Source organism: Augochlora pura, chromosome 2 (genome assembly GCF_028453695.1).
Source record: "Augochlora pura isolate Apur16 chromosome 2, APUR_v2.2.1, whole genome shotgun sequence".
Lineage (NCBI taxonomy): Eukaryota > Metazoa > Arthropoda > Insecta > Hymenoptera > Halictidae > Augochlora > Augochlora pura.
Window position 1 is genome coordinate 3,603,006 of NC_135773.1, and position 24,451 is coordinate 3,627,456.

General features: G+C 37.9%; 2 protein-coding genes across 2 annotated transcripts; one reads left to right on the plus strand and one right to left on the minus strand.

The window, feature by feature from the left end:
• Positions 1-599: 599 nt before the first annotated feature.
• Positions 600-22,984, minus strand: Oys (lysophospholipid acyltransferase 6). The gene is made up of 11 exons (XM_078196161.1): positions 22,677-22,984; positions 5,217-5,362; positions 5,019-5,096; positions 4,555-4,646; positions 3,690-3,801; positions 3,322-3,457; positions 2,618-2,765; positions 2,331-2,536; positions 1,729-1,926; positions 1,435-1,586; positions 600-1,328 (listed from the first exon to the last, which is right to left on the minus strand). The coding sequence occupies exons 1-11, from the start codon at positions 22,758-22,760 to the stop codon at positions 1,178-1,180; spliced, it is 1,503 nt and encodes a 500-aa protein (XP_078052287.1). The 5' UTR covers positions 22,761-22,984; the 3' UTR covers positions 600-1,177.
• On the plus strand, positions 7,806-10,134 carry LOC144478332 (hymenoptaecin). Its single transcript, XM_078196124.1, has 2 exons — positions 7,806-7,972; positions 8,476-10,134. Exons 1-2 carry the CDS (start codon positions 7,871-7,873, stop codon positions 8,833-8,835), a joined length of 462 nt encoding a protein of 153 aa, XP_078052250.1. The 5' UTR covers positions 7,806-7,870; the 3' UTR covers positions 8,836-10,134.
• Positions 22,985-24,451: the final 1,467 nt, after the last annotated feature.

Below are 24,451 nucleotides of genomic sequence, written 5' to 3' on the forward strand. Positions count from 1 at the left end.
TGGTGCTTATCAGTTTGTGTTACACACTTTTATTAATCCCATAACATGTCTGTCGTCTGATTTGTATCACGTAGTAATTATGGATCATTCATTTGCAAAATAAATATATTTTAAATGTCTATCCGTTATCTTAAGGGCTTAAAGGGAGATATAATTTAACACGCTGGCGTACGCGTTAAATATATCTTTATAGGAAAAAAAATTGAAATATGATCTACCTTGATGTCAATAATAATTGAATTTAAGGAAATACTCATATTTTAAATAAAATTACAATAAATTGTATTTATCACAATTTTGTTTTTCATACGACAACAGTGTTGAAATTTATTCATTAATATTTTCAAATTTATACATTGGACTTATTGGTTGCTAAGCGACCAACTAAATGATTATAATAAGAAATATATTGTACCATCTTAAAGATATCTAGAGATGTGACGCGCGCTTTAAGAATGTACGTCATCGGTATCAATACTTACGTAATAAATCCGGGTTGTTGAGCATTCAAACGCAGTAATTCGGTAATTGGATGTAGTCGATGAACGTCAATGAGGTTAACGCGGTTGGGGATCGGTAAATAAATACTCGTACACGTGTAAAATGAATAGTGGTATTATTGTGTTTACTAAAAGTATAAAACTGTAAAATCGTAAATGGAAACTCTTCGAATCAAAACTGCGTAATGCGTCCTACGTCAATGTTACACTCTATTTAATTGTATCCTTAGTTTAAACATCGCAAATTGGAAGGGGAGACGGTCGAAGAGAAAAAAAAGATTCGAAAACGACGAATGTTAAAGAATATTACCATCTATTCCGCGCAAATAAGAAGGTGAACCCGCAACATTGTACTGGTGTCTTGAACGGTCGAACAACGAAACGTCTCGGTTGTTTCTTCAACGTATGCACAAGACGGTCATAAATATATAAAATACTCACTCATATTTATATAAAACAATTAGACTTTTTACACTCCCGACATAGACTTTGTACCAGTAACACGTTATAACAATAAATATATTGTACGTATAATGTATGTATATGTATATACGTACACATGTATAGTAGGAGAAATCTCTTGCGTACGTATGCATGTGTACATGGGCGTCAAAACATTCATAAAAAATATGTGTTTCTCTTGTGATCGCCGATTTTCGATCGCAGCGAAAATACGGCTACATGGCTTTCCGCGCGGTCCCGTTAACTAATTCCTGAGTAGCGTTGCCACTTTTGTCGGCTGACTTGTTGTGCGCTGGAACCTTCGGAAGACGAGGTGCGATGAACAGTATAGCGATACTCACTATATGCGGTAATAGATATAAATACCTGGGGAAAGAATATAACAAATTTTTTTTTATTCAAGCTATAATAGACGACGTTTAAAATTCTTTTTTAATAATCACGAGAAGGTCGATGAATACGTGATACTTACAGGTACATTCGGACACTTGGTATAAACTCCAAGAGTACAAAGCTCAGTGTCATATAGGCCATTAAGATTCGTGTTGTAGTGAACGTAAGCGCATCGTAGAGGAACTTTTTACTTTTAGACCCCATAAAGTGCGGTCGTATGTTACGACGAGCCTGTTTCAACAAAAATTACTCGGTTCTTATCAAGTTACTCTATCAGTTACTCGGACACGTGTGATCTTACATAATCCTAAGTCCTGCTTTTAGTATAAGTGTATCACACGGTTGTAAAGTGCTAGAATGTTCTATGACTTACTACGCGTGCTACTACAGTGAAAAAGGCGCCGTTGGCAAATGTCAGGTAGTAGCCAGGATAAAACCCATGCCACAAGGCAGAAAGGGCGTACGTGTATAAAATTTTATTATGCTTCACTCTTTCATATACGGTGGATCTGAGCCATCTATTGGTTCCCTTGTTCCAGTGTTCGATGCTGTCTCTCAAACTTAGGGACAACTGGAAATTAAAACATTGGAAATTAAAACACACATTTAAAGCGTTTTGAAAAACTTATACTCTTTGAGTGATATAGACGTTTGCTAATGTCTGACAATTATTATATAATTATTAAATTCTTCATTGCCAGAATTTTCAGTACTTCATCTATCGGTTTCAAGAGACTTAGTGTTTCAATTTTCATGGTCTAGGGATTACATTAACTGGCTTCTGAATTACTTAAGTCTAGAGTACAGTGATTGGATATATCTGCGCAAGAAAATGTTCAGCCAAAAGGATAGTTGGAATTATGTAACATCGACAGGGACTATTTGGATCAAACGCTTCGCACTCAAAGAGTTGTTAATTTACAATTCTAGATAACGTGGCTATATCAAGAGGCGATCACATTATAGGGCGGCTACCTCGAAACCGTAAACATCCACATTAGAGTACAGGTCCCATTGAGGCTCTCCCTTCTCGTTCCGTCCGTTGTAGCCGAGGCCGGAATTATTACAAATGGCATCGGCAAAGATCCACGCGTGGTAATACTTGAACCGCACCAGCATGGTCGCCATGATCAGGAACCATGTCTTCTGCAGCACGGTAGTGTTCTGCAAGAAGTCGTCATCTGCGAGCAAAAGAAGCCTTTGTCAGAAAATACAACGGGACTGCTCGCGTGAATACTAAACGGGCATCGGTGGATTCAAACCTTTCAGCTTTTGGATCGGGTACGACGGAATGAAAGTCACGAACGTAGCGGCGCACAGGATGCTCACGACTACCTTCTTTATTACGACCTTAACCGGTGACGGTTCTAGAACAATTTCGCTGTAGTGGCCGGAATTCTTGTCGCAGCCCTGAAAAAATTATTTTTGTCTTTTGATTTCTCAATTTTCGATAATAATGTATAGTTTTTTAAATAAATTGAAAAATGTCCGTAAAATTGATCACAATGTTGATATACTTCCCGCTTAGATCATTATTAGAACATGTTATCTTACTAATAATGCTATGTTAATTTATGTCGGCTCATTTAAGCGTCAAACGTCTACAAAGTTAGAAATTTGCATTACGCGCAAGTGCAAAAATGAATATTCATAATTCAAATCAGTTTACAAGGAAGTACGATGCGTACACAAAACTAGACTGCAAGTTTTAAACATTTGCGACTAAAATGCAGATTGTAAGCGCTTATGGCTGCGGATCTTTATACAAACTTTGTACGTCGTTACAATAAAATTTAAATTCAAGGAACGTTCCTTTCGTCATTCATAACATTGTAAAAAAAAAATAAAAACGCTATTAGGACCTTGTTAATTAATACGTTTTTTGAATGTGAAAAATCTGCGCACGCAATAAGTGCACGAAGATCCGTAGTCCGATCATTACGAAAATAAATCGAATTGCGTTTACCGTTAAGGGCTTGGATCCGGTCAGATTGTGGCCCTGAATGAAGTCCATGTAATCGCGGTACAATATCACCGGGCCGGCCATCAGAGCTTGAAAATGGAAGACGTAGCTAAAGTACTCCAAAGTGGTGGGCATCTTTCTAAAATAAATCATGCGTAATGGCGTTTATCGTAGCCTACAATGCCGTGAAATGATAAACGTGAGTCACACCGAGCGCGTCGGCGAGCGATCCGGTTCTTGAATATGAATGAAAGTCGCGTGATTAAACGGCGAACCGGCGACGGAGCATGGCCGTATACGATCATTCTACGCCTCGTACGCTTAGCGTTGCGGAAGGGAACGGCTGGTGGAAGATCATCATGCGAACTCACTTCACGGCTTGATGACGCTGCGACGGCGTGAGCTGCTCCTCGCTTTGCGTTAATCCATCGTGTATACTATACGCAAGGCTGGTCACCTTCTGCGTTATCACCATCAGCGGTCCTATAACAATTTACCCTTCTGTAGCTACAAGCCGCTTTATTAACTTTATTCGCCTGAGCAACGCGTAAACGCGCCCCGGGTTTTCGAGACAGTAGGAAGCAAGCGAGGTTGCGGAAATACACGATTCAAAGTAATAAGTATGTAAATAATATGTAATAAAATGTATCATAAAAATCTACCATGAAATTGTCGATATTCGAGCTGTTAGAATTGATTAGAGATCATTAATAGCCACAGTGGGACCATACAAATCTTTAATTAGAAACATGACAATTAATAGATTGTTAATCCTGTGATTACCTAATAAATATTGGTATCCTGCGATTATTTAAATTCTGCTATTGTTTTCAATCGCGCCTACGTCCTATCAAAGAAATGATTAAAATCTTGTTAAAAATGAATTAAGCTAAAATGACTTAGAAAAGAAATAAATGAACAGCTGCTGTATATTACACAACTAATGCAAATAAATTTCATTTTCTCGCTATTCACGGACCAATTGTAATAGAGCTGCAGCAAGGTGTCAGCATAAATTTAAATGCAGTTTGTACTAGCAGGTGTCGTGAAATGTGAAGCATCAAAAGCGCTCGTATCGTCCTTGCCCTTGTCCTAACAATGTTTACACGTCTCATTCTATGGTATCAAATCGGAGGCTGGATTAAATGTCCGACTGTCGTCACTTGATACTTCACGCGGTAAATGAAATTGAATTCTCGCGTGACGATCATCCGGATGCAGTGCACGCGTACTTACCAGTGATATCAAGAGTGTACGAGCCATAATTGTACATCTGTCGATGGTAATGCACGCACGATAAATAGAATAGTGCAGTCGTCAGTACAGCCCTGAAACGTTTTTTGAAAATGTGAGTTAATTTTTAGTAAGTTCAAAGAACGATCGTCGATCGTAAGAATACCGTAAATGCAACACGCGAGAGATTGCATCACGGTGTTGCGGTATCGATGCAATTACGTGCAACACGAATAATCCGATTGTAGATTCTAGCTTATTATTGACAATTTGCTGGCCTACTTTATAAATTTTCGCACGGATCGTGATTGTTTTTTAAGTGCTGCATATTTTTGATATTGTATTTTGACTATGATTATAATAATTTTAAAATTGTATGTACTGATACTGTAGATATTATATAGATATATATATATAGACGATAAATTTGCCAAAATCTTTTGCAATAATTAATGCGTGTAACTTGCCTTTGTATGATGCGAGGATTCAGCGTGCGCATCGCTATGTAACATAATGCGGGAAGGCCTGCAAGATGTATCGCCTGCCTGGAAATATACGACTTCCTTTAGAGAAAACGAGTCCGGTTTCGTTAATGTCCGGGAACAAGATTTTCCACGGTCAATTAGGCGATTTTCGACGTTCACGTCAACGTTCGATCGTCTCACCTGCCGAAGGAGAAGTAACCGAGCGTGAGACCGATGACGAGACCGAAGACATGTCTGGTGGCTGCTGTGACTGTGTTTGGGCTAAGGAACGTTCTCAATACTCCGGCTAGGACCAGTGCTGTGATCTGCGTCAGCACGAAGTTCACCTGAAACAGAAACACGATGGTCGCGATGGTTACGTTGTTATAAAAATCTCAATGAAGTCGAAAAAAAGATGGAAAACGGAGAAGGTTTTACCGAGAATCAAACTGTTTGCAAATACAAGATTTCTTGCATTTATTAATATCGAACATTCTGAGCGTAAAGATTAAATAATTCCCATACATAATTATTGTACTTGTTAATGCTGAACAATTTTAATTCGGCTAAATATTATTAAGCTAAATATTAATTTACAATGACTTGTGATAATAACATATATTCTTGTAATATTGAAACAAAACGTTTGTAATAGTTTACTGTGACATATATCATTCTAGAAAATAAGAAAAATATATTGTTGCCCACGCAAAATTTCCTACAAACACAACTTCCTCCTCACGAATTTAAATCGTGTCGATACAAAGAGTAAAGAATATTGAAATTCGCTGATAAAGTAATATAAAAGAATTTTGTTCTCTCTTCTGAGACATTTGACTTTCGGCGTCTACAATGTTTCCTGCAAGGTCACATCAATCGCAACAATCAGTTTTGCGATCTTAATCGAAAGGGTACGTGTCGTGCCGAAGGAACACGAATGGGATCATTTTTTGAAGGAACCTTTAACCCGTAACGTGACAGATCCCATTGACCTTATCAAATGCCTCGAGTATTGAATACCGTGAACAGTAGTAATTGATGGCAATGAAACTGTTGTGTAAACATTCAGTCTTATAACTGACTGACTAAAAAGTCGTATTTCTATAACGATTCGTCGTATCGCCCAAATTGGCCCGCGTTAAGTTGACACAATGCTGACAAGGCAAACGTCCTCCAAAACCTTTTCTTTAAATCCTTTTCTTAAACAAGATGTGACAGTAAACAAGGCTGTAAAGGTTATTTAAGAAACCTTATTCTTCTTTTATTATATCATAGAGATCGTCCATCGTAAACAGAGCCTCCGTCTAAAAATAGAAAACGCATCAAATCGAAATCGCGAATGTCAAATTGGGTGTAAATTGGTCGCGTAAAACTGTGCCCACTTAAATCGCCATTTACATTGACGGATCGAGGAAAAGATCAACCGTGCACGAATTACGTTTGTTTACCATCTCGCGGCGCTCGGAATCGAACAGCTGGCGAAAGCCGAGGCCAGCTATATTTTGCTTTGTTTATCAACAGTTTATTACTCCGGGGAACCACCGGGAAGAACGAGATTAATCAGCATACGAATGACAGAGGTTGTTCGCAGATTCGCTGATGCGATTTTAATCGTTATCTACGTGGGTGCATAATGAACGACGAATGGTGTGACACGTTCCTCGAACGAGATGCGCGGACACGGTTGCTGAGACAAATAAAAGTACCGGGGAATCCTGCACCCCTGGGGATCCCCGACAACTGCAAGGAATGAAGGAACTGGTGTGTGCGTGTGTGTGTGTGTTGCTCAAGCCGTACTACGAAGGACGGTGTGGAAGAGAATACGTGTAAATACTACCGTCATCGTCATTGTTTCTCGGCGTTGCTCATAATGCGTTCTACTCAACGAGCAAATGAACACCTTTTTTCCCAAATAAGCAACCAATCCGCAGGTGATAATTACCGTCTCGGTTACCTTGCTGCGTTTTGTTCACGAAAGTGTAATTAGCTTAAAAACATTTTATTATATTGCAGTATTCAAAGATATTCTTTTCACTGACTCCTTAAAAAACAATTGAGAAATCGGACATTCTTTCTGACAATTTTTTACTCCAAAATTGCACAATATTCAGCGTGATATTATTGTAAACAAAATGCTCGAAGCTGTTTCTGATGTAGCACAGTAATCGAGAAGTATTATTTAACACATACTAATACGATAATAGATCGTTTTGGATCAGGCTCGATAAAAAAAAAGTTATCACAAGTAAGAGCTATATATGTTTAAATTCAAATAAAAACCTAGCTATAGTAAGCGCTATTAAGTAAATACTATTAAGTACTATTGTTGGATCATTCGAAAAATTGGCTCGTTCTTTCACGAGAAAACGAAGAACGCTATTTAATATTTTTATTTACAAAGTACTAAATCAAGGGTTTATAAAACCCTTATCCAATTGTTAATTTCATTCGAAGATGTTGAACAATTTCACTGGACGTATCGTTCTAGCTATCGAACAGAGCGAATATAGACAACGCGATCCAGTTGAAGGTCCGCCGCAATTAGTTGCAGACCAATCACGTGTAGCGCTGAGAGCCGCGCGTACGCGTGGACGCGGGTCGCACGCGATGATCTCTGACGCGGGTTTCCCCCGGTGAACCGGAGCTCGATCGCAAGGGAAAAAGATAAGGAGACGCCGGTGATCCCCCGACGAAAATGTCACAAAAGAAAATAAACAATGAACCCCCTCGAGACGAGATCCCGTATATAAACCCGAGTCGATGCAGCATGGAGCATACAGTTCACTCAGCTCGACTCGAGTACATCAGGAATCATTTCCTCAACTGATCGAAGAAGACCGACAAACGCAATCAACATGAAGTTCATCTACCTTGCACTGGTCGCCGTCTGTGCAGTCGCTTACGCCGCTGCCCAAGCTGAACAGGAAACTTATATGGAAGCGATTGAGGAGCCCTACGTGAGTACCTGTGACTTTTCTAATTCGAATTTTATTCATATCTTGATTTTAATGCTAGCTCGATTCTCTATTATGGATACATAAGAACAGTAGAATTTAATTTTTATTGAGAAGATCAAATAGGTTCAAATCTGTTGTCTATCTTTTGCTTAGACATCTACAATAGGCTTCAAAGAATGGATTGACATTCATACTTAAAAAGTTACTACCGAAAGTCTTTCTCACTAATCAGACTTGTCAAGCTATAGCGAAGGGTCAATTAAATAGTTATCGCATATTACGACGAATAATTAAATGTGTTCTACTAAGTTCAAAAGCACAAGCGAGACCGCGAGAGAATCTTGCTATCCAGTTGGTCTTTTCAAGCACACGCTCGCTCGCAATCTTATTTAAATTCGGTCCTTTGCGAGCTCTCATTTCGAATCAAGCCGGCAACGGCAGGCTACCGCGAGAAACGCAATTTCCCACCGGCATTTTGCAATAAAATGAACTATCTGTTCCAGATCCCGACCCGCTTCAGACGGCAATCCGATAAACGGGGATCGGTCCAGGTCGAAGCAGTGAAACCGTTGAGCGGCCCGGACCGTCGACCATCTGTGAACATTGATTACAATCATCGATTCTACGAAAGGAACGGCGCCAGCGCGTCCGCTTTCGGGGGTGTGAACGTTCGTCCAGGACAACCGGTGCAACCGCACATTGGCATCAAGGCCGAGCGTAACTTCCGAAACGGGTTCATCAACGGGTTCGGCCAAGCCGAACGCGGCATGAACGGCAGACCGTCGCCGACTTTCGGGATCGGCGCTGGATTCAGATTCAGGCGAGACGCCGATTTCGAGGTGGAGAGCCAGGAACAATACTAGGGACCCCTAGGGACACGCTGATGGTCCACTTAGATGCCCGGAGAACGCGCCCGTTAAGTGGATAATCACCTTTAACTCGATCGCAAGATCGGGCAGGAGAGAAAGCTGAATTTACGCTCGCAGGCTATTCTACATTTGAATACTCGAATTGAAACTACGTTTTGTTTTTTGACTGGGAATCCATTGTCGCGCATTGGCTAAATTCCCTCGGAAGAATGTATCGGGTCTCGATTAATTCTTCGTTTTATTTATAACATCGTCGTATGTCAGGTACTGCATTTATTGTTAAGAGGCTATGTATTAGCAACTGTTGCATTTATTTTATCGTGTAGTTAGCACTATTGTATTAGAACGGTTATTATTTCTTCGAGGACTACGATAGAAATTTTGAAAGGAATTGTTCGGAAACTATAATGATTTAGACATCCGGTAATAAAGTAAAGTGTTCAATTTTTATTTATAATTTAGTTTCACACTTAATTCGATAAGTAATTTCAGTTAATTCGATAAGTAATTTCAATTATGTTTATAAAGCAAACAATTTACTTTGCATAGGATTCGATATAAGAATTTGCAATTTGCTTATTACTCGGATGTTTGGTCGTCCAAATTTATAATTCGAAAAAAATAAATCTGTCACAATTGTAATTTAAATAATAAGTCTCGACAGATTAAGAAAAATACGAGAATCATATACTTAAAACTTAGAAATAAATAACAATTAGAACAATGTAAAATAATTCAGTTATTCTGTCAGAAAACCATCGCCAACTGTGTAGGGTAAAACCTCGTTGAAGTCACTGTAATTCCGGTACACGGAGTTTCCAACTTGTTAGACAGTGTTCACCAAGACTTGGCCTACGTAGCAGACTATGTTAATAGGAGTAAAAAGATGTTTAATTGTTCGAGGTACGTACTCGACAAGAAAACCCTGTTACCGTTGCGTCATTCAAGTAACTGTTACGCCTAAAGAATGCGGCTGAAGAGACTAAGACTTTATTTATAAGAGCTGCGTACAATCCAGTACCGTTACGTTAATTTCGACCGTGTATTGTCTTAACAGGCTAGAACCGGTCGTAGCAACAAACTCGTCGATAGTCTTGGATCCTAAATTCACGTCCGTCGTCGTGAAACGACGTCAGACCACGTTCTTCAATGATTCGACAATATATATAAAACTGCGACGAATCGATTGCGGTTTAATATTAACCTCTTAGGCACGGCTGGATTTTGCGCAAATAAAGTTTTCATAACTAAATTACCATTTTTCTTAATATATATTTTGTCCGTATAGCTATATATATATTTTTTTTTTTTTCTTAGTGTATTGTACATACACACATCCACTTTAATCGTTTACTTTAATAATTAATAAAACAATTGAGTGAAGCACGAAACATTCATGAAAGCCACTATAGTGGCGCGTCGTGCCTAAGAGGTTAAACTAACCGAGCACTAAAAACACCTAAAATGTGTTGCTTCATAAAAAATAACGTAGTTAACTTGTTTACCACGAAGAGCACTTCGTGACGAACAATTTTAATGACAGAAACGTCGAACCATTAAAACGACTACCGACGGTAAATTTAGTGTTAATAGAGCGGAAACATTTGAATGCTGCTTTAGAAAAATTACGTGTACTTAAATGGCTAACATCATAAATTACGAACTGTGTATCATCAAGTATTTACGACTCATTAATTTCTGGTTTCGTTATGTTAAGTAAAAGAAAAAGATACATGTTCTATAACAAAACAGCGAAGCATTACAGCGGATTCGAGGACACAGCTGGAAAAAATTGTTTTACATGTTACTATTTACTGGAAAAAATTGTTTTACGTGTTACTATGCATAAGAGTCAGGCTTACATCACATGATTAATAACCAGGTGTTGTACATATGTATGGAAGCCTGGAACTGTAATTGACAGAGCAGTGATTTGAACGCACGATCATGTAAAACGCCACTTGTACATAGCGCAGTTGTTGATAATAATATTTTACTGATTTAATGGACGATTTATTAGAATATAAACGCAAACTTCTACGCTAATTTCACGCACAACATTTTTACATGGTTATTTTTATTAATTGATACAGTATGTTTTACGTATATATTAATACTATATTTAATTTATTTGCACTTTTGACGCAACAGGTAAAGGAAGCTTAGAGAGGAATAATATAAAAATTGCAAACTTAATCGAAACATCTTTTTATTGTATTTATTATATTTATATCGTCGCTTAGCGTGCATTATTACAGGCATTACAATTTGTTGAGACATGCGGAAACATATACGACACGATCGATTACGTACATTTCAATGTTATTTAATATTACATGGGAATTCTAACTCGGGAAACTTAGCAATATTTAATACAGTTGAATATGGCATTTTAAACATATTGCGAAACGATGCTTGTCGCGATAACACAATTATCCGCGGGGTTGCCTTATCAGAAAGAAATTTCCTCGCGAGATCATTTACCCGGAAATTCCTGCGGTCGATCAGCGAATATAATAATACAATCGCTAATCGTAAAGATAGCTTGCTCGTAGTTAGCGAAATGTGATAACGTTGATCAGCGAAAAAATTAGTCACGTGATTGATCTTGTAATCGCGTGCACGTTTCCCTTTGTGGATGTTGGAGCGCTTTCATGATTAAATGGTTATTGAGAGCGAACTATGCGCTGATTATAGTGCGCGTTATCACACGGCAAGCATCGTTTTTTATATCATTTCTAACTAGAATTAAAGAAAGGTCTATTTAAGCCCAGTGACTCCGTAAAACACTTTCACTGTGCGAGAGGAACATCGAATAGAAAGTTTAACACACTAATCTACATTACTACTTGACTTTTTTATTATAAAATCGGCCATATTAATTTTGGAATTTATTAATCTATGGAAGAATGGAAGAAAACCGAAGATTTTAATAAATCTTCAAAATCAATTAATTTGATATTTTATTTAACGATGACGCAGGGAACTTCAGAATGTATCGCTTTATGCTGATACGTATAGTACGATTAACTGACATGCTTAATAAATTTAAATGTAAGAGGTTCTTCTATAATTATATGTAAAGCTTTCATTCAATTCAGAATTGGATAATAAAGCATTGGATAATAACGGCATCATTAGCATTGCCATGTTATGAAAATACTAAAATACTAATTACATGCACTGGAGACAAGGTTATTGGCATCGCATGCAACCATAAAACGTTGCCTTAACCTATTGCGATATAATTTATACATGGATACCGATAATTTGGAATGTACCTATCGGTATCGATGCAGTCAGAGAGATTTCGAAGTTGTGTGTCATTATTTACGCAATTCAAATCAGGTCGATAACTAGTCACTATAGCTTCGCGATCGAAGCTTTCGATTACGAACTTTACTCAAAAGTTTAGTTTAATTCGCTATTACTTGTTATTACCTGTTATTAATACACTTAAAAATAGTCAAATCTCATTCAAATTAAATACGTTGCATTTTTAGTTTCTAAATTATACACTGACCCACTTTTTAATAAAAATCTATATTTACTACTAATCACTTATTAGTATTACAAAGTCTCTAAAAATAAGTCATTCAGCAAGCATAAAATTGGACTTTAATATGAACGTGTAAAGAAACTATTTTAAAAGCAGGAAAGCTTAAGCAGAAAACAAAAATTAAACACGTGACGGTTTAAAACATAAAACCACTGTGTCTTTCCAATCGATAAAAAAGAAATAAAAGATAACGAATTATGAAATACAGGTCTGTTATTGCAGAAAGTTGCATAGAATGCACTTTCGCGGTGAGGCGAAAGCACGACATCTCGCGGTTTTCACGCGGATCAATGTAGCATTATCATTGGTTACACAAACTTTGGGTACAGTGGAGATTTGTTGTGTAATGGGATTTTCTGTTAACCGTTCTGTATTACCGATACTGGTGCGAACGACCTGTCGCTCTAGTACACGCTATTCTAATAGTATAGTCAACTAATGACCTATGACATAAATTCAGTCGCATGACATCGCTGCTATTCATACATAACTTATTCATACAATAACAATGTTTATTTAATTCTCCCAGCCACTTATAATTTTCCGATCGAACGATGCGAGTTCAGAATTAAATAAGCAGATTCCAACGATTGCTGAATCATAATATCTGCAACTTGCGAAACTTATTCGCAAGAACAGCAATTTTGCAGATCTGAACTAATTTGTCATTTCTTTAGTCTGTAGAAAAAAAATCAGTGTCGAAGAAACAATATACAAGTGAAATTAGCTGTCGAATGACGGTTGAATTCTGTACACGTTAATGAAATGCGTGCTAATTGGAAAGTACAAACGGTAAATATGAATTAATGCAACTCCCGTTTACACAATTCCCGGGTGACTTAATGATTTTTTAAAGTGTGTTACCTCGAAATTCGTATAATCAGTATAATTATATTCTAATATAAAACGAACATTTTATAAGAATGTTATTTATTAATCAGAGTTAAAAAGTATTAGTTAATAGGTATTTCAAGAACAATCACTGTCCAAAAATCGTTACGTTCATCCAGAGATTGTACGTCCAGAGTTGGGCATTTTATGATTAAAATTTTATTCCTCTAATGATACGAATAAAATTTTATTCCTCTAATGATACGAATAAAATTCTCGAACTCCTGATTGAACTCGCGTGTCATCGATAATAACGCGTATGACATTTAAAAATAGTGGAGGTGTGACATTAAACTCTTCGTAAAGTCCCATTACACAGGATGTCTATACATATCCTGAGATTATTCTGAGGTACTGGCGCAAAAGAGGCGTATGCGTATAGCCAGAGGCAAGGTATACTGAGTAAAAGTGTTGAATTCCCACAGCTCGGTCACTTTCTTCTAACGGTCCACATAGCTGCACACATAACCGAGAAAATTCCAATACATATAGTAGCGCATTACTATAATTACTCAACTATATCGTGTTCCTCCTTTCGTTATTTCTGCTTCGTTTGTTCTCATACTACTTTTCAAACGAAGCTGTGTACTTCGATGCACACAATATCGACGAAGATTTGTCTTTTAATAATTAGAGCTCTAAAAATAGATTTTAATAAGCGTTTCGTATGTTTCCTCCGGCTATAGAACGCGTCAGCGAATGATTGAGCAGCTTATATCTCAATCATGATTACTTATACATATTTAAAATAAATTTTATATGTTAAGAACGTTCCAAAGAAACTCACTCGTTTTGAACTTTGCACAAAACACAACTAAACATTTTTATTAAAAATATAACTTTGCCTTTTAGAAAGCAGGAAAGATTCTTCTTGATTTTCAAACTCGGCCTATTGAAATTCTTAAAAATTGCCTATTGATTATCGAAACGCAAAGTCAATTCTTAGCGTCTCGAGGAAATCCGCTTTTTCTCGCGTCGACGACACCGCGAAAGTAACACGTTCCGTGGGAAAGGTGTGTTTATATATTAAAAATAAAACAACTCCAAACATGTGTTTACTAAGCTACCTATGTCTATGTATATCGATGAACGTGAACCCATTGGATGCCAAAAATATCGCCCCGTGTCGCCTGATTATGTTGGAACCAGTCGACCACCAATGCCGAAGAGCGATTATTTTACTGGACAATGACTACAAAATTATGTTCAAACATAGCAATTTGTTGGCCTGTTAAGAGAATTAGAAGATGTTATTTTTTCAACGTTTCTATCTAAAGCTATTACGGAAATTTATGAAATACATTTTAGCCCGCTGTACTTGGTAATTTTTCGAATTGTAAAGGTAGATGAGCGTTAATAAGGTAGATAATAATTTTCATTCTTGCGCGAAATATGGTGAAACAAATTTTTCGCTAACTTAAATGTTCGTTGAGGTAAAGATAAGATACTTTCAATGTTATTTAATGCTCACGTTTTCTTACCCTTTAGAAATTTTCGCGTGTCATAAGTGTATAAAGACTCGCAGTCTAGTTATCATTTATTTAGGGGAGCACAATTTAATCTATCAATCATGCGAATTCTCGTGCGGAGAAAAACCCGTTGATTGTCAATTAATAGTAGCTGTACATTTAACACGCATCGCCCCCTAAATAATCTCGTATCAATATCGATGTGTTTCGCAGCGAGGGATCAGGATGAGCTAGTCATTTGACACGATAGTCGGCCCACAGAGGCCAATGATCTCTACGCATTTACTCGCAGCTTCACGCTGTGTGCGACCTATGCCCAACGCGTCCACTTTTTCTTCCATAAATTAAGTTAGTTTACAAAACTAATCGCGCTGCGATTAATCGCTGCATCGTCTCGGACGCCGCGCTCGACACATAATTCCTGATTACGCGAAATGACGTGACACTGTACGACAATGACCTGCCGTAATGTCACATGTTATACCGTTCATATACATACAATACTTCAGCATAATTATTGATATTATAATACAAACGACGATTAACCTATCTATTGATATTTCTAAGGTCGTGTAAAAATAGTATTTTATACAGTGAAGTTAATTATTTATGTATTCATACTTTAAACAGGACAGTTTATTCAGCATATTATTATTACTGGCTTCTAAATTCTTGCTGAACATTGTTTAAGGAAATTATGAAACATTCTAAATTTACGTTTCTTTGAGACTATGCATTTATAATATCCCGCAAGCGTTTAGATCAATTAGCACTGTACTTTATACAAATCGAAATTTCGTGAAACTACTGTTAAAGAAAGATTTAATCTTCCTTCGAAATATTTCATTGACTCAAAAATCAAATAAAGTGTCTGCGACTCTTTCTGATTCATAATACACACGCTTCCCTTGTGACAAATGTGTAAAATCGGCGGTCTATTTATAGCTGATGAAATCACTTTTCCCGTTGTTCTCGGTGTTAGAAAAATCATCTACACATAAGAGAATGTTACATGCAGATCTTTAGTTGAGTAACCAGTGGACTGCGGTTTTTACACATTTATGACAAAGATGACTAGGTGAAATACAAAACTGTAAAAACATTAGACGAATCTGAGAATATTTTTGTATCATGCTTAACTCTTTCAAATTATTAAAACAGAGAAGACACTTTCATCAAGCTCGCGTTTTTTCACAGTCGACTTAAACAATTATTCAGCTAAATATCTTTCACTATACCCCTTTTTAATCACTTTCGATTAGACTGCTATTTCGAGTGTCAAACTTTGAAAACCCGAGGAAACGGTAACACGAGGCCATTGGAATCTTAGAATTTCAAATTGAAATATCGCGGCTCTAAAGTTTGTCCTTAGGAAATATTTTCGGACTACCGGCTTTCGAATTACTACCGTGTGAAAGTTAGTAATTTAAACTTCTATTTGCTCGTGTACACTATGAATTAGCTATTGCCGGGACTGTACTTTCGAACTGCCGATGGTACAAAAAGAAAAAAAAAGTGAAAATGTTTCTACTATTTTAAGGCACGTTGTGGTGGACGACCGCATGAAAGACCAACGAGACAAATATACCTGAGGAACGTATTGCTGGTATATGACTATGCTGGTTATAACTGGATGACTGGCCGGAGCGGCGAGAATCTACGCGGAGATATTTGCCGCGCGGAGGCAACGAATGAAATGGAGAGTGCGATTCAAGCCGCGGGCGAAAGTCGTGGCTCGATCGTTTCTCCGTTAAACAGACGAAAACCCGAAAACGAGGGACCGGCTTGTTCCGTTGCACACGGCGGATCCCTCCGACTGGTATGAACAAATAGAAAGTCGGGCAATTTATAGCGTCACCCGTTAGAGAGGCCAGCTTGAGTGCACGTACACCGGAGCAGACATTCAGTGATCTTCTCCTTCGAAGACGGAGTGCCAAAGCAAAAAGGTTCCGTCATATCTGCGACGCGATTTTTCTTTTATGTGCACCGTGCACTGTAAGACTATATTTAACAACAATGTTCGATAATAATTTCGCGATTTGGTAATCGGTAGGTGATTTTTGGGACCATGATGCAGAATGGACGAACACGAAAAGTGTTCTTAAGCAATGGTTTCGCATAGAACGATTCTGTGGACTCTATTAATTATGGTAGTATATGTTTTTACCACATTGTGAATCACTTATATTTTGTAGAATATTTCGAAGGATAAATCCAAGGTCATGGATTAAAACTGCCCACACGTGAAACGTATGGGCCATAGAGGTCTCTGAAAGGTTCAAATAATTTAGGTGCCACAGTACTAAAAATTTATGGAATTTTTCAAGGCTGTTGAGCTGACAGTTAAAGTGTTACGACACCCCGGCTCCAAAGTATTGCTCACCTCACTTCGATCTCTAGTCATTTCTAAAGTGGGCGTGGTACGAGCACCATGATTTCAATTACTTCCGAGAATGAAGTCGCCAAGATCATACGTAATGCAGAACTCGAATCGTACAAGTCGCTTCATATTTCTTTGGCGAACGATTAGTTCCGTTAAATTAGTCTGTGTCTCTAACTTGCAAAACCTTTTTTTTTTTTTGTATCGCGTGTCGCTCTTGAACAACTCGACGAACGGTGGAAAAATGATCGTTCCTCGCGCGAATAATTACTTCGAACAATTTTTAGCACTTCAGCGAACATAAAATAAACTGTCCCTGAAAAAAACTGACCTTTTCGAAACCGCAGGTATTATAAAATTAATCGTCAGATTACGTACAAGATTAGAACAACTGTAGTTATCTATAATCGCACGGCTTCAAACTTTACGCGTTCGTGGCCCTACCGAGCTTGGTATCGATCCGATACAAAAATTTCTGAACTCCGAAAGGTTGCGAAGAAGAGATTACAGTGGTATTGTAGAGCTTTGCAGCAAAACACTGATGAAACTTTTCGTAACACTTCGTCATGCTTTCGTATAACTTTAACGTACACGTAATAATACGTACAATAGATCATTGTGTAAAATTTTTATCTTAATAAAAATGGCTTCTCGGTTTCAGAGCCGTGTATTATCTTTTAGTATGTTTAAACAGGCTTTAGGTTCGCAGGACGCGTGGCTTTATTACGAAAAAAAGCGTTTGTTTTTTATTTTAGATCATAGGGAATATGGTAGAGTGCAAGCCGATCGAAACCGGGAGATTCACGAAGAGCAAGATTTATTATTTTAGTAAATATCGAAAAATCGTAACGAGAGAAAAAATGTATATAACTTGAAACGTTAAAGAATATGCATGGGAAGTGGTGCGAATTGATATTTTACGTTGTAAAAGAAATTCTTGTAAAACACATTCTTGTTTTAACGGTTTACTTAAGACTCTCCCCTTGGCGGGTACGTAACTTTCACTGTTCTCTATTGAATGTTCGCTTTGAATGATCGTAAACCCAAGCGTGTGGCAAACATGGCGTTTGAAAAAAATAGGACATTAGATACCATGCCACGTTTACGTGATTACCGCAGATTTGATCGTTTTCCAATAAGGCTGTAACGTTGACATATTAATCGCAGGTGTCAGAGTTCGGGTCGGCCAATCGGTTTTTCTACCTGCCTATTATAATTCTAGTGGTCGAGTAACGGACCGCGGATCTCGTCCGGCCGCTTTTTTCCGTCGATAATTTAAAAAGTCCAGAAAAACGAAACGGTAACCTAGTCGCGCCGGCTCTCGAAAATAGAGGGCAACGGGATTTTTGTTACGCATTCGTCGAGTTACAATACGAGTTTAGCACCTGATGCATTCCTTTGCGAACGGTGCGCCTCGAACGCGTCTCGATTACAACGTGCATAGGGACCCTAGAAACCGACTCCTCTGTATCCCCTGTACGAACAACTCTGTCTGTTAAAATCACCGATCTGGAAATGAGGTCAGTCCGAGACGTTCGCGTTACTTTGAATCACGCAGTTTTTATCTTTCCCCCGATTGATAACACTGAACATACGTTTCGCACGTGGCTTCTTTTCGTTCGAGAATTTCGGACCTTTATGACCGATAGATAATCGTATCTAGATTCCCTGGAATGTTGCTTAACCACTATTAGGGATTCTAATAGCCGCTTACCACTAAATTGCCAAAATTTCTTTCATATTTACATCGATAATTCAGAAAACAGTAAAAAATTTGTTTTAAAGTGCATAAGGAGAATTATATCGCCGATTCGATAGGGCATCGAGAAAAAAACGTACGGTATTACTGTAAATTTAATTGTTATGTGGATAATTGGACATTATTTGGTTGCTCGACATATTATTACTTTTCTCAACAGGGTCGCGTGTATTAATTATTTTGTCTTTACACGAGTACGAGGATGACACGGACTAGTTGCTCCAGAGATCGGAAGCTGGTATTTACAGATGCTAAAAAAAGAGTTGGAGAACGTTCTTGTATGTCGGAGATCATGTTGGGGAATTGATGTAAGGTTAAACCACATACGCACTAATAAATTGCGAACGTATCGACTATCAGAGGATCAATAGAGGAGATGGAAGCGGTAGTTCGAACGACAGGAGTGCAAGCAACGCGAACAATACACGTATCCCCTACCGACGTGCATTTCTGTACCGAATTGCATTTGCTTGCGATCGAAACAAGAAAATGATCTACTATAATTACTTTTACCTTTGCAAACGCGAAGCGTTGAGAACATCACGTTCGTGCATGACGTTGTTTTGAAAGAAGTGGCGCATGTTGCAAAAAGGAAGATCGTACCCTCGACCGAGTTAAAGACTATCAACTTGCGTTCATTTAAGGCGGCAAAACAGAAAACGATTATAAATAAAAAGGGGGCCGGAGTCGCGATAACTTCTCCGAAATCAGCGACACTTTCGTCGATGTTTTCTTTGTCGCGGAACGCGAACGATACTCATTTTATGTGAGTAGGTGTTCTCATCGCGGTCCGCTGTATTGTTACATAAAGATCTGACTCGGCAGTTGGTGATTAAACTAGTTTAAGCCGAATTTTAATTGCGATACAGATAACGATTATCCGTGGCTGATAACGGGAATCGTTTAAGCATAATTAATTCCATCATCGTAGAGCGGCACGGTTCACGGTCTTTTTTTCATTATATTGCCGTAACTATAACTTCGTTCCAAAACGAAGCAACCAAACGCAAGGATTGGGTTGCACGCAAGAAGTGTTTGAAACAGCTTCCGTTGAAAACTGGACCGTTCAGCGGTTACAAAATCGCGCCCGTTACTCGTAAATGCCAGCCCATTTTCAGGGTGCAATTACAGCCCCGCAACCGGTTAAAAGAATTGCCACTATCTCGTTGGTCGTAAACATGATTTATTCGACGGTATTCACCTTGGTGAATAGACAAGCGGTTTTTTAAATATATTATCATTCAAATGGTGTCATTAGCTTTTGACAGTCTCATCGACGTTTGACTGTACAGAAACCGAACGATAGTGTTCATTTAAATGTTGAATTGATTCCAGCGGTTAAGCTAAAGGATATACTGTTTTAAAGAATGAGCGACGAAATATTCATGTTTTCCGACAAAAGGCATCGATTTACAAATGCAAGTTTTAAAAAATGTTGTAGCTTATTTTCATTTTAATTATGCGCGGTACTTACGACACGTACATGGATAATTTTACCGCTCGTTTTATTTGCAAATGCTTTTCTTCCAGTTGTTCTACGATTTTCGATTAGTTATTACTATTACGTAATATTCAAAGTAGTATGATCCCGAAATTAATTTTGTCAACTTCCGTATTGTCATTGTTTACGATACATTCCTTTTTTATGCGTGAACAATACCGGCCCCGTAGTAGCTTATGCCAAATCTATGCAGTCATTGTATTCAAACTTATGCAATTGTCAGATCTACCCGCGAGTTATGCATATCCGATCGCAATTTCAACTGAAATCGCCACTTGTTAAACTAAATAATAATCTGTTATTTACTTTGTGCAGCGTTAGATAAACCTAATATCTTGAATACGTTTCTGATACCGGCGTATTAATGTTTTCAGTTTCGTAGCAGCAATATAAACAAACGTAGATAACTTAAAAAGGTATCGCGCGAGCACGTTGAATTAAGGTTGAAGTAAAAAGATAATAAAAATCTGAACATATTATCGGCACATTGTCAACAGATACGAACGATCCGTAAAATTCTTTGATTCGTGAATTGCCAACAAATAGTGCGAAACATACGAGCATAATACAAATATGGGAACCACGAATAGTAGTTTTTACGACACGAGCATGACTGGCGATCCTACGAATATTTATGTCCAACTTCTCTACGAATACTAATGCCGGGAGGTTAATAGTAGATCTTCTCCTATCCGCGTAAAAAACATTCATCGTAAACACCGGCTACTCACGCGGAACCAGCCCACGTTGTGCCCGCGTTTTCCCAACTGTTGCATCGGATGTGTCCTATACGTATGCGTGTACAGCTGAAATGATCGCCCAATGCGCTCACCGGTCATTCTATTTCCAGCAGACTCATACCTATTTACGCAGATACGATTACCGGTTTTACGAATTTCATACGTGTATCCGCCAAACGATACCAACTACACTAGTACCTCGTAGCGGTTATCATATCTCGTCCCGATACACATCTATCGTTACCAACAGTTCGATTGCCAAGATATCATTAAATATCTTTCTATTCAATGGAATTTTGTACGTACAAACGGTTAGTTAAGTTCAGGCATTATTGACGAAATATTCGAATTTTCTTGAAATCAAAAGAACTATTGAAATCACGCCAGTTAAAGACGTCCTTTGTATAAACGCACGTTTCATTGAGCATGGAAGGGGATTATTACTTCGATAAGATTATCTACTTAGAAGCACGCCATTGATATAATAAAAACGGATTTTGACGAATTCATCTTAAACCGATAAACTCGATAGTTCGCGATACGATTGTTTGAATCCATACAACGCGCAAAATAAACAGTGGCGTTGCGTAAAATAATTATCGGTCTTACGTGAATAAAGTCCTAGATAAAGGGCCACGCTATGATATCGATCTTTAACCATTTGAGGACGAATATCAACAGCATCAGGACTATACGTTATATTCTAGAAGTTACAATCATATAATTTTATCATGTATTCAGTGATCATTAAGTATGAAATGCACACTTTATAATTTTACTATAAAATCAATGCATCTCATACTTAATGACATAATACGTAACAAAAGATCAGGATATATTGTGACAATTTTTCCTTTCATTTATACTTTTCGTGTGCAATCTAATTCTCCAGTTCTTTAAACATACTCGCCTGTAAAGGGTTAACAAGCGCGGCGCCTACGAAGCAGCGTCACAGTTCGTATACGGCCGAAATTGTGATGAATCAGAATCGCGTTTATGATCTAATGATGCTGGTAGGAGAACAATGTGTAGACTACGCGAATGAGATTTCAATGACGATGTTTATATCTGTCCCACGCGCGAATACCGTAGCACAAGTTGCAACACAAACGCGCGCACACACCGAACGTTCCAATATACGGGTTAACCATTTAAATCCCCGAGTAAAACAAATTGTCATATCGTTCTCTCCACCGTGACAGTTTCCGAACGCCCTAACATCGTCTGTGTCGCGGTCACTTGCGGGAGAAACTCGTCGGAAAGTTCACGACCATAGGGCTTGCGAAACAACGCGCGGTGTGGAAGCGCAGCGAGCCTTAACCTTGACTGCTGTCACAAGGAAATAAAAGGCAGTATTAAACGTGAGCCGAATCGCCAGGATACTTTAATAGGAACGCTGTGGGGAGATCCACGGCTTAATCTAAGTTTCGATCGATGCGCCCTCCTTTTCGGCGGTCGCCGGACAAAAATTTTTGGGGGCGAACCGATCAAAGGAATAATATACGTATAACCGAAACGTCAGGGTGCAGTTCTCACCTGGTCGATCGGTATATTGACGATGTCCGCTAACCAGGAAAAGATACGGGAACCGTCGTAGTAATCCTCCACCGGCATGGTCATTGTCAACGATCATAGAATCGAATAAATTGGATACGCGCGCGCACACCACCGTAACGTTTGTCGTGACTCGGGCGCACAGCATTAACGCACCGACGTCGAGGAGACACGGGTCCGCTATGCTCCGCTCGATTTCACTCCCTCGAGGGAATGATCGTTAGAACGCGTCGAATTCGCACAACCACGACAACGATGACGCCGTCGACGACGGATCCTGAAATGCAGCGCCGCTGCGTTCCGCGCCGGCTAACAAACCTGCCGGCACTCAGGGCCGTATCCGCAAGTGGCATGATCAGTCGCACGTGATGGAGAATCCGATGATCACTCCGCTATGTAGAACCGGGCCTGTATTCATGGTGCCCCGTGCCAAAGTCGCGTGATTCTATCGCGTGTTAATATTCATGAACATGACAGAACTGAAATTGGACATGGTGAAAGCTTTTCTTACTGATGCGTTACGCGAGGCATTTGCACGATTATACTGATTATTATTAACATTCCACATTCATTTTTTGGCGCGAATGAGAAACATATGGAATAGTGTAGCCGTGGAAAATCGTGATAGCACACGGTTTACCATTTAACAAGCTTAAAGTAATTGTTGACAAAGCTATACCAGAATAATATTGCCACGATACGTTACAAATTTTTATAGGAAATATACCTACAGTAATCATGAATTTGTTATATCTGGAATTGGAAATTTTATATAGTATTGTAAACTTTAATATAGTTAGATGTATTTAATATTTGCCTGTTCGTAAAAGCAAATAGTTTTATTATTTTTGAATATTCATTCGTAAAAAATAGTCACAATACAGAAAAAGGAAGCTGAAGATATGTAACAAAGTCGATTTGATGGTCCGTTGAGTCGAAAGAATATAAGAGCAAATCGATTATGTAATTGTCGAAAATAAATTATAGCATGATCGAAACTTATTTAAAGTAAAAAAATGTAGTAATTATTTTTTAAATCTTTAAAACATTAAAAATTTCTAAATGTAGGTCTAGTTTTTTAAAGAATCAACGAAAATATTGTTGCGCAAATTAAAATTGGTCGAAATAGCAAAACATTAAAATAAATTCCATATCTTTTATCTTTTTTATTTGAGTGAACAATTTAATTTTAAACATTGCAGTTCGTAATTCTTGGTAACTTACATGCATGCTGAAAATTTCAATAACATTGGTTAATTTATTGTTTCGGTATATTAGTGTTTCAATATTTTCATGATCGATTGTACTTACATAGGAAAAAAATTATGACTTACTTTTTTCGGGCTTTTCTCACTTATTACGCCAATTATACTTACTTATTACAATTCATAAGTTTGAGCAATGTATGTGCTATCCCAAACTTATAAAAATATAGCCCAATCATTAGATGGTTTTATATGTTTTCGTTGAAAACTGTTTTAGTTCACATTGTACTAATTTACATTGGACTATCTAAAGGAGTATCACTTTATTTTTTTTTCAAAATCGTCCGAAGGTCATGGTATAATAGATCGTTGAATTCGCCTTGATACGAGCTATAATAATATGAAGTAAAAAATATACAACGAAATTTAACAAAATTAAAATGACCTTGATTATTTGGAATAAAACAATTTTTCTTAAATATTTGATAATAATTGACTAAAAACTGATTAACTTTTGATCGGAACATTTTTTGTCAGACTATCGGAAGTGCT

Coding starts and splice junctions, on each gene's coding strand:
- LOC144478332 (XM_078196124.1), top strand. CDS start 7,871: ATGAAGTTCATCTACCTTGCACTGGTCGCCGTCTGTGCAGTCGCTTAC. Junction 7,973..8,475: donor AAGCGATTGAGGAGCCCTAC/GTGAGTACCTGT, acceptor TATCTGTTCCAG/ATCCCGACCCGCTTCAGACG.
- Oys (XM_078196161.1), bottom strand. CDS start 22,760: ATGACCATGCCGGTGGAGGATTACTACGACGGTTCCCGTATCTTTTCC. Junction 5,363..22,676: donor TCAATATACCGATCGACCAG/GTGAGAACTGCA, acceptor TTTCTGTTTCAG/GTGAACTTCGTGCTGACGCA. Junction 2,537..2,617: donor CCCGATCCAAAAGCTGAAAG/GTTTGAATCCAC, acceptor TTTTGCTCGCAG/ATGACGACTTCTTGCAGAAC.